This window comes from Cystoisospora suis (assembly GCF_002600585.1).
Source record: "Cystoisospora suis strain Wien I chromosome Unknown contig_2136, whole genome shotgun sequence".
NCBI lineage: Eukaryota > Apicomplexa > Conoidasida > Eucoccidiorida > Sarcocystidae > Cystoisospora > Cystoisospora suis.
Window position 1 is genome coordinate 2,699 of NW_027154935.1, and position 10,684 is coordinate 13,382.

Genomic DNA, 10,684 nt, shown 5'->3' on the forward strand with positions numbered 1-10,684 from the left:
CAGCTCTCATGATGGTAGTGCTTCTCAATCTGTTCACCAGGGTAAACTCACACTTTCCGCGGAGACAAAGCAGTCTCGTCACACCTCTATCTTTTTCTAAACACACTGTTACGAGTAGTCAGCAGAAAACCCTGTTCCAGCCGTCAGTACCCGTCCTCGAGTGCTTGCATGTCAGAGGCAGCTGGAACTAAGGACGCCTCCCGGCGTCTGAACGAGGATCTTCGGCGATATCAGATGTGGCTGGAGTTGGCCTGTTTTTCTGGAGATGCCCGGTGTTGTTTTCTTTCCTAGCGAGGGCAGTGTCTCGGCGTGTAGTATCAGGGTGCCGGAGAAACGCACGTGCGAGTTTTTCAATTGCTGGGAGCCTCTTACATTTCCGCATATCGGATTCCTCCGTCCCCACTGCGTCTCGCCTTCTCCACATGTTAGTTCAGAATCCACAACTGACTCTACGTACCATCCCGGTCACAGTTATCCCGCACTTTCCCTTCGTGCGTCTCTTCTAACGCGCTCGCAAGGTTTTCTAGGTCCCTCCACACCCCGATGCGCTGCCCGAGGAACAGTCGTCGCAATCAAATCTCGTACGTACGGAGCAGAGACGGCGCGCGGACTATGCAGTGTTTCATGCTCGAAAGCGGCTATGTAGCGGCGGTGTTCATGATCGGTCACATGGTTGGTAGCTATGCATACTTCTTTGTGCCGCAGCGTCAAAACCCCCGCGAGACCATTCAGAATGCCGAGACATAGAACAGATTGAGAGAGCCAGGATGAATACGAGTGAGTGGCAGGTGCGAGAAAGGTGCCCTGGAGTTTGCACAAGCCGCATGTGAGAGTGCTTTTTCTCTCAGTTGGCTTTGTGGTACGATCGAGGAGAAATTGGCCGCAGTCGTGAATGACGAAAGCAATCACTTTGGAAAAGCCTGCACCGTGGAGTAGAGGCGGAGTTGTGCCGAACCCATACTGCGGCTACTCCGATGCTACTGCGGCACAGCTCTCGAAGGTTGTCCAAGCAGACTCTGACATGTCATTCCAGCAATAAGCTGCCATAGTAGGAACTAATCACATTGTGACGGACCTGAAAATGACTCTTCTGAGCACTATTTCTGTTATTGCATCTCATTCGTCCTTGGCTCCAAGCTGCGGTAATTGTAGAGGTGTTCGTTTCTTCCTACATTCGTACTGATCGATCACCTGTGTGTGAACGTGATGGCGGATCGCCAGCTACAACCGAAACAATCCCCGATTTCGAGCGAGCTACTTCTTACTAGATTCCAGCTCCAGTGTGTAAGCTGTGTTGCGGCACCGAATGAAAACTCAGCTGAAAAACTGTACAGGTCCTCTTGAAGAAAAAAGCCACCCTCTTCGAAGGTCATGGTCCACATGCCAACCATCATGCCATTCTAGCTGCCTTCTCCACAACCCCAAACCCAGAGTGGCGGCGTTCTACCTCTCCCTCCCTAGAGACTTGTGAAAGTACAACACACGGGGACAATGCGCGTCCACATAAATCGTTGGCTCCTCGGTTCGGATGGAACGAATCATCCCTGCATGAATGTGGTCTTCACGAACAGTAGTGAGGCTTGGGTGGAACCGCCCATGAAGCGCACGGGATTAAATTCTCGTATCAACGAGTCTTTGTGAGGCACCGCATCATTTCTCCCTGTTTTTTGCACCATAAAGAAGGCAAAAAGGCATACAAGGGACACGTATCAGACATCCTCTTGGACGGAGTGATGCGGAATGCGAAAAAAGGCAAAAACCGTATTCTTTGTGAGTTCACCTCAACAAGAAATAATCCCTAATGCTCGGGGTGGGGGAAGCGTCTGTCCCGTTATATATACACGGCATTTGCCCCTCGGGGCACAGCCGTAACCTTTTTACTCGCTCAACGGCAATACGTCTGCTGTGCTGACAAGAACCTTGCTGGCGGTATCCACGGCGCGTCTAATTTCGAGTGCGCTTTCTGGATGCTGCTTTTCAAGGTTTTCTTTTTCGTCCATCAGAAGAATCACCCAGTCCCTCGCACTCTGCAGCGACGCTTGCAGATCCGTGACTTCCTTGGAGGTCGGCGAAGCATCACGTTTGAGAGCTGACTTCAACTTCTGGTGGACGCGCTTTACCTGAGAAACGCCCTTCGTTAGGCCTTCGAGGAAGAACTGAACTGCATTGCCAGCCTGCGTTTTTGCTCGCCGCGCTCTCCAGGCTTCTCGCCATCGTTGTATTCGGTTCCTCAACCGGTTCCATCCTGACCTGGCAGCGCCGAATGGAGCTGTGACTCCGGTGCGCACGGCGTCCCAGAACCTACGTCCCTTGCTTCGGGGTCTCTCTGGGACGGAGGGGCTGGGAGAGAGGAGAGGTTGGCCTTCGTCAACGAAGAGATTCTCGTACGTCCCCTCTCCTGGAGGTTGCAGGTCTCCTTCCGGCCTCTCCAGATGTGCCCGGATCTTGGCCTGAACCAGTGCTGGGGGACTACGACCTTCCCGCAGTTCTGCAAGAGAATCAGGTCGTGCGGCTGAGCGGCAGTGAGTGTTACCGATCAAGCCCAAAAAAAGACCAGCCAGTAGAGTATAACAGACACGACTCATCTTGACAGCGAACAGGACGCTTGGGTATTACTCCGTCAGTTCAAGAGCCTCAAGTGAAGAGAATAACCTACACGCTCCGGGTCTCAAGTTCACTGCGACTTCCAGCCGCCCGGGCCAGCACACATTCACGACGGAACACCCCTCTCGCTAGTGGGCTCGCCCGGAGGCGAGCTGTACTCGCAGGGTCACAGTCGACGGCGAGTACGTCAAGACAATCACGACAGTCTAGTCGCTCCGCAGGAGGCCGCCGAGCCGATCTACACGTTGAGAGACGGTGGTACTGAGAGATTGTCAGAGCTAAAAAAAATTCGTTGGCCTCTTACACTGTCGGCTCGTCCGAACGCCACAATATCAGATCGATCTTTCTCGCGTCTTCCCCCTTTCTGGCAGCCTGTTGAAAACAGGGACTGTCGCAATGGTTTGCAGCTGACGGACGTAGTGGTCGTGACAGAGCATGTAGCATACGCAGCCCCTCATAGAGTGGGATCAAACATCAATGCTACAGTGGAGTACTAAAGCAGACCTAAGCGGACTGTCATCGATCATTCCTGCGCCATTCAGAAACTGCGAAAATGATCGCAGAAAATGAGTGCATACCAACACTCTCAACCAGTGTCCGCAAATGCTCTGTCTAGCAGTGACTAGCTAGCTCTTTGGAGACAGCAGCGAGGCCTGCTCATCGCAGGGGCGGTGGTTGATCGCTGCCGCTGTACGAAGAGCGCCCCCCACTTCCTATCGAGTCTATTCCCGAAGGAACCCTCCACACTTGCTACCGAGTTTCTTGTGAAAACGGTATTCCTCAGAGTTCTTCAGCTGTTATACCGCTAGTGTATTCGGGTCTGCTTAGATTTCCGACCAACCAGGATCGTCGTACCTTCTCTATTCATCACTATACCCACTTGCACGGTAGGCAGCAGAACACCGTGTTCCTGCGATAGCTACACGTCCTCGGCTACCTGCATTTCGCAAGCAGCTGCGACTAAAGACACCTGTCGCCGTGTGGACGCGATTTTGGATTATTTCCGTGTGTGGTCGGAGTCCAGCCCCTTCCAGCACCGTTAAACTATCCTCCGCGCCGACATTTTCCCCATTACCGAGAAAGACAACACCGGGGGAGGTGCCCGCATGTATTACTGTGGTGTTGTTCTCACTCCGTTCTTCCGGCACCACGGAAGAACGGAAATAGTTTAGTGTTTTCACACCGTCGACGACTTTACATGCTGGCATAACACGTTTTCCTACTCTGTGTTACCTTTTCCACAGGTTAGTTCAGAGCCGCGACGGACTATACCCGGCACCCCCGTCAAGAGTTATGGCACACCGTTTTCCATTGTACATTTCTCTGACTCGCTGGCAAGACTGTCTGCATCCCCGCTATGCCCCGAAGCCATGCCGGGAAGCAGTTCGTTGCAATCGCATTCCTGTGTACGAAGCAGAGGCGACCTCAAGTAGTCTTCCGTATACACCAGGCGTATACGCAACCGGCTACATACCTGCGGCGGTGTTCATGAGCGGCCACATGACCAGTGGGTCCGCTTGATGGTCTCACAAAAAAAACCTGGACACACACCAAACCGAAAGTCTTCCCAGACTCTCAGGAGTTGTTTTCTGTCTCCACCTTCCCAGTTGCGCCTGACCGCGAGCTTCACCACTCGTTCCCGTGCGCCAGAAATCGACTTAGTGTCTTTGTGCCGCATCCTCAAAAGCAGCACTCTGCCCATAAGACTATTCGGAAATATCGAGCCACAGACGAGCTTGAGCCATTCGAATCGTGATATACCAGTGGGTGGCAGATGCAATAAACGTGTCCTGCAGGACACAGGAACCACATGTAGGAGTGGCTTGTTTTTTCCAGTTCGCTCCGTTGTACTTTCACAAGAAATTTGTCGTAGTCGTGACTATGGAAAAACAATTACTATCGGAAAAACCTGTATTTTAGTTCAGCCGAGCCCACACTACGCGTATTCCTCACCACGTTTTGTTTCAGAGCACTCGTATCTAGCGAGTAACACACGCCTACGAGTCGGGTTCGGTTGCTCCCCCAGACAAAACGTGGGCTGGGGGTTTTTCTCTTGATCCTGTTGTCCGCCTCCTCAGAGTTCCGGGTACTCCAAGCGACAACAGACAAGGCACGGCATCTTGGAGTTTGCCATTTTCCTCACAAAACAACGCGAGAAGTCAGGTACTGATTCCGCTTGTCCGTAAACCCACGAACTGCCGCTAAGAGCACTACTGTGAGAATGTGGCCTCGGTCTGCAGATGGAGTATGTCCTCATAGAGCTCAGAAGCGCTGTTACGAGCGTGTTTCATCACGGACAGTAGAACGTCACCGGGCATGGCCTCAGCATGGGAAAGAACATGCGACACAACTCGTTACTGCAGCAGTCGTCGAGGTAGGGGCGACTGGGGCTGACAGGTTGGACGAAATGAAGACAGCACCAAAAGCTATTCCTGCAGTGCTTCTGACAGAGACGTACGGGTGGTGCGCTTGTAGGAGAACGACTCCTCGTAAGCGACGACGTCTTTCAGCCCCGGGCATACACCGAAGCGAACCCGTAGAATCCAGTAAATCACATTTTCTGTGTTTCCTGGAGGGCCTGCCTGGCGAGGTCCATCATAGTGACTATCTCGCCTTTTCTATGAGGGTAGTCTCGTTTGAGGTTGCCCTCTTCCTCCACTAGAAGACTTATCCAGTCCTGCTTCGTCCGTAAGTCTCTTTTCATTTCCGCAACTTCAGGCGAGTCGGCGGGGACACCTTGCGCCAGACGACGCTGAATGAGTGAGTGAAACTTTCGAAGGTTGGCGGCGCTCGATGACAGGTCCTGGGCAAAATAGTCAAGAAGCTCATTCCTGTCTGCATCCTCATTTCCGTGTGACACCATCCTGGAAGTGCGTGAATGTGACACACGCCCTCGAAATCCTTTGAAGTGTCGAAGCAGCGACTGGCTGCGACTCACCAGCCATCGTCGTGCTCGTCGCACGCGTGCCACCAGGGATCGGAAGGGAGCTGCCAGAGTGCTTATGAAGCCTCCTCGGGCTGATCTCTCCTGGAAGCTTCGGCGACCTAACGAGATAGTGACAGAAGCCTCCTTCTCGGCAGCTCTTCTGCTGCGAGAGAGCCCCAACAGCCCGCCGCCTCCGACAAGAGTTCCACGCGCTCCACCTTCCCTTCGGATGTCGTCAACAGTGGCAGCAGATACCGGCGGCTGCTGGTGATGCGGTTGCAGGGCAGCCTCAATCGGGATAAGCAGGGGGGTGTCATCGCGGGGTTCTTCCCCAGGCGAGACAGAACCTGCAGCTACGCCGCATTGCCCGAAGCCGGACGTGGTCAGCAAGAGACCAAGCTGTGCACAAGACAGCAGATTCATTTCGAAGCGAAATCTACACGGCCGGTCTCAGCGGTCATCGTCCGAGCGAAGGGCCAGGAGAACTGGATCGTACAGAGGGTGAAAGCACACAATGGGAGTCTGAAAAGCTGCCGCCCATAACGCCACACGGCTTTCGGTTAGCGGGTGGCTATGCTCGATAGCCGGAGTGACAACTCCCGGCAGCACTCTTGCCATGGCAGTTCTCTCGTGTGGGCCAGCAGCTGCTGACAACTTCTGTTGTTAGAGCGTTTGCGATCAAGGTTTTGAAAGGTTCGAAGATTTTTTAGGGGAAGGCTTCTAACGTTATGGGAAAAATTTGGAGTATGTGCATGAGATTCAGTAACTATGAGGTACGAAACAATCGTCCCGACCGTGGTGGAATACCGCCAGGTGCGCTTTGAACGGAAGCCTTCGAAGGACAAAATCCAGATATCTCTATCAAATGGCGGCTCCCCCTAGCGTCTCAATTTGACTGGGCCGTGACACTGCCTGAGAGCCGGCAGACACTGGTGCAGATAGCATTGATCGACCGCATGCCGGAGAAGATCACGCCAAGTGTTCAATGGAGTCAGGCGTTCTCCCATGTTCTCATTGATGTACCTCGCGTGTTCCCTGCCCTCCCTAAGATTCTTCCTCCTTTCGTAATGCTAATAAGACTAGTATCCGAATAGTATATTTCCCTTGTAGCAAATAATATAATCATAAATGTTCCATATACCAATGGATTTAATACCCAACCAATATTAAATAACCTTAAAGTCGTAGGATATTGATAGACCATGCTTTTATATGTACAAAGTTTACTACACAACCTTAATGCAGTGAGGGACATAATTACCAACAATGATCCAATCAGTGGATTCCGTATTCAAGGTCATAAGACTAGTACTTAGAGGCGGATACATTGGGTGTCGTACTGCCCACCCTGGGTGCTTGCTAACCACCGAATGCAAACGCGAAAGTCCCTGTCTTGATAAGACGCAGACCAGATCTTGATATGATACTCTCGCCCTGGAGGTGTCCGGCACGACCGCTGGCCGCTGATGGGACTGGAAGGTGTAGTTAGTCAGGAACCCCAACATTGCTGGGTTGCGAAGTATCAGGTCTGCCGCTGTATCCCGCGGTGACAAACAAGTGTGACAAGGGACGGCAGCGCTAACTGGCGCGGGTGCTCAGCTCGGAGCAGGTACGAGGGAGCCTTGCTTGTGGTGGGGAAGTAGGGATACATGAACATAGTGGTCGGCACTGAGATGGCACTGTGAGTTCCACCCAACCGGGCGATTCTGGTTTGCATAACAAAGTGAGCTGAAGACCAACTTCTCGCTGAGAGGGCGAGAAGCGAGTCGGCCCGGAGGTACAAGTATTGTAGCCCGTCTCGACGTAGAACAGAATCTCTGGTGTTTTGAAGGTGCGAGTAGTTCATCTTTTTTCTATGAAACACACGCTCCCAGGTAGCATAGTGGATACACTTGTTATGCATATTGGTTTGCCTCGGCGGACCAGTGACATACCCCTTTCAGGTGTGAGTTCTTTTTCTCCCAGAAAGAGATTTTACCCCTTTCTTCTTGAGCGGTGTTTCCGATGCGCCAGCAAGGCTGTCTGGGTCCGGGCTGTACCCCAGCTTGGTAAAAACATCGGAGAAATGTATCACCGTGTTGCAGGCTAACTCAATGCTCAGAATACGCAGTCCTGCATGCAACAAACCGAGTGTACATCTCCGGGGATTGTAGGGTCACAGGCCGACAAGGCATCTATCATCCTTCCAGTGAGGGGTGGACGACCCGCCGGTCAGTCTTTCAAGGCCGTGGTTTTTGCCGCCAGTTGCGTGGCTGATGAACGCCACTCACCAGGGTTTGCCAGCCGATATTTCAATTGCTGTAGACGAGTGCGCAAGGTACTTATGAGGATCAGGAAACGGAACAGATCCTCTCTCAACTAGACGTGTGGCTCCCAGTACGTCTGTAGTGGCGAGTGTAGGCCTGGCGCGTGATTATCTTCGCTTCGGCAAAACGTTGACGTACGGTCAGTGAGGCCGTCTTTAAAGAGGCTGTAGGCAGACGTTCCTTCCGTCCATGGAGCCCGAATCCAAGCGGGCTCGGTGGAAGTGAAAAAACCGGTAGGGACCCTGTCGATCAACTAATCCATTTAACAAAAGATTCAACTTCACGTCAAGTCACGCAGGGCGGCAGGAGAGGCCGCAGCAAACAGGGGGGCTGAGGCGGGTCCAACGCCACAGGGGCAGTAACGAGAAAAAATATTCATAAAATAGGACAGGCAAAAGGGGGTAAGACAGCACGACTATGCGGAGTTCGATTACAACCAGAAATCTGTAGCTCACGAGAACACCCGCGTTGGCCTTTCAGTCCGTACTACTTGATGTTTCCGCAAGAGCCATCTCGGCTCTTGTCGCCATCCTCTCGATGTCCTGTCTCAGATGCGGATAATTTCGTATCGCGTCGTCTTTCTCCTCGAGCAAAAGGAGCAGCCATTCCCTTCTCCGGTTCAGTTCGTTTCGTAACTCTGCGACCTCCTGGGAGTCTTCCGGAGTGCCAGCTCGTAGAAGCTGACTGATAGCTGACTGAGCCTTCCGGACTGGAGGTACGGCGGCAAACAAGGCGTCTAGATAGAATTTTCCAACCATTTCAGGTGTGGTGACACCTTCTTCATCAAGAAGAGGGCTTGCCCCGGGAGGGGGCCGCCGGCGAAACCTTCGTGCAACACGACTTGCTTGCCTTGAAAGCCACTCCCTTGCTCGCTGTGCCCTTGGTTGAAGAGCCCGGAGTGGCCGTCGGAAAACGCTTCCGAGATCCGAGAAAAACCGACCTGCTCTCGATCTCCAGGTCTCCGGACGCGGAGCCTCAGCAGCGGCGGCTGGACCCCTGGCACCTATGTCCTCCCGAAAGAGGCCTGGATAATCCTGCGACTGTGGAGTTAAATTCAGCGGGTGCTGTGGGTACTCATGGGCTTGGATGCTGACTTGAACTGGACCGGGCGCAGCCTCCTCGTCTGCCAGCTCTTGTGCAGATGGTCCAGGATGCGCAGCTAGTCCGCTCTGCGTGACATCGCAGAGACCCACGAAAAGACCAGCTACGACATAGAAAAGGAGTCTCATTTTAAGGCCACAAAAAACATAGTAAAGAGAGCCAACGAGTTTATATCCACAAAGGAAAAACGAATGAACTGAAATGACTCAGTGTACCGTACACTCGAGGTCTGTCTCCCCAGCGTCCGGATCAGCCGTGCGGCTCACGACTGCCCCTTGTCGCTTCCCGGCCGCGGATGCTCGACTGTCGAAGCTTCAAGCACAAAGAACCTGGGCGCACTCCGGAAGGTCAGTTTCGTGGCCTGGGGGACGGAGCGGCTGCAAACATCCTGCCAAAAAAACTGTTTTTTTTTGAGATGTGACTCTTCAGAGCGGGTGTGACACTTAGCAACGTGCCCGTTGAACTCGTGCTTGTCTAGGGATGATGTGGGCACTTTTATTTGACCTCTGCTTTGCCCCCTTCTTCCATTGTGTGACAAGCAGAAGAAGTAGGAACTCACGCTTCCCGGACGGCGCCGGCTGTTTCTCTAAGTGCGTCCAGGAAAACTGTCGAACATTTTCTCATGGCGAGTATCCAGGAAGGTCTTTACGGCAGAAGTGGCCGAAGAAAGGGCGCTTCAAAACTCCGTACAGCTATCCGTCAACGCGTTCTGTGGAAAACAGTTTCGAGTACGAATGAACAAGCTGAATCTTGGCCGCTCGTCACACCTAAGCGAGGACTTTGGCTCGCGCTCGCCGTGCCAGGTTTGAGCGTCTAACCGAAATCGAAACAATATCGCTTCTAGCACTCAGCAGCTAGGTCACAACAACCAAGCACCGATGAACTACACGAGAAAGCCACGACAACTCCCTTCACCCCCTTCCAGTTGTCGCTGCGGCGTTCAGTGCGACAACTCGAAGGGTTTCGCGCTGTCGGGGATCTGTCCCGGCCGTCGAGCATTTTTTAGTGCCCTGAACTCGCAAAATTGGTCATAGGCACAGAAACGATGAAAGATGTCGTTCCACAAGCACGTGGCTGACACGTTTCGGCGCCATTAACGAAAAGGAAGCGGCGACCTTACCGTAAGCTATTCATGGAAGGAAGAGAAAGCATTCATTGCCGTGTAGTAGGGCTTCAGCCTGGCCAGAAGTATGCATCAGACGACACGGCATCGAATGACTGGCAGGCGGGGAGCTTTCGGATGAAGCAGGAAATATATGAATTAACCGCGGTGTATGGTAGTAGTGCTCTAGTTAGCGATACAAAGCATTCGCTGTATTCGCATCAGACGCACGCAAAAGTAAATCGGATTGACCGACAGTTCCTCGTCCACCATGCGGGCACACGGAGGCACGACATTGCTTCCACACCTGTTTCAAATTTCTGTTCTCCGTGGAGCCGGTCTGCCTCTCTTCGGCCTCCTAGTAATCTTGCTCGCCTGCGCTGGAAAGTGTTTCTATACAAGGACTTAACCCCGCATTAGTCACTGTCCCCTCCGCTCTGGGGGGGTTTCAAAATTGTAGGCATCAGAACCAGACAGGACACCAATAGATTCCTGTGATGTCTCGGAAGCAACCCGTGGCATGGGCCGACGAACCTGCTGAGAGCCTTGGACATAACGCCTGGGGGGGATCACCTGGTCTCCAGTTTGCCCTCTGCAGCTTGCGCTTGCGAAACCCCCTCGGTCGAGGACAGCGAACCGGCACGG

At 53.0% G+C, this 10,684-nt stretch overlaps 4 protein-coding genes across 4 annotated transcripts, besides 1 other annotated feature; 1 reads left to right on the forward strand and 3 right to left on the reverse strand.

Moving 5' to 3' along the window:
* Positions 1 to 931: 931 nt before the first annotated feature.
* On the forward strand, positions 932 to 1,293 carry CSUI_004526 (uncharacterized protein; the record flags this gene model as incomplete). The annotated part of the gene is made up of 1 exon (XM_068064715.1): positions 932 to 1,293. A coding segment is annotated over one exon (117 nt), but the record flags the coding sequence as incomplete, so codon positions are not given.
* Positions 1,294 to 1,713: 420 nt separating this feature from the next.
* On the reverse strand, positions 1,714 to 3,196 carry CSUI_004527 (uncharacterized protein). The gene has a single exon (XM_068064716.1). The coding sequence runs from the start codon at positions 2,583 to 2,585 to the stop codon at positions 1,878 to 1,880; it is 708 nt and encodes a 235-aa protein (XP_067923307.1). The 5' UTR covers positions 2,586 to 3,196; the 3' UTR covers positions 1,714 to 1,877.
* A 3,416-nt stretch (positions 3,197 to 6,612) lies between these two features.
* Positions 6,613 to 6,790, reverse strand: CSUI_004529 (cytochrome c family oxidase subunit iii subfamily; the record flags this gene model as incomplete). Its single annotated transcript, XM_068064717.1, has 1 exon — positions 6,613 to 6,790. A coding segment is annotated over one exon (174 nt), but the record flags the coding sequence as incomplete, so codon positions are not given.
* Positions 6,733 to 6,783: a sequence feature (Short protein (CSUI_004528, PHJ21626.1) was converted to a misc_feature.).
* Positions 6,791 to 8,082: 1,292 nt separating the features above from the next.
* On the reverse strand, positions 8,083 to 9,071 carry CSUI_004530 (uncharacterized protein). The gene has a single exon (XM_068064718.1). The coding sequence runs from the start codon at positions 9,063 to 9,065 to the stop codon at positions 8,313 to 8,315; it is 753 nt and encodes a 250-aa protein (XP_067923309.1). The 5' UTR covers positions 9,066 to 9,071; the 3' UTR covers positions 8,083 to 8,312.
* Between the last annotated feature and the right edge of the window lie 1,613 nt (positions 9,072 to 10,684).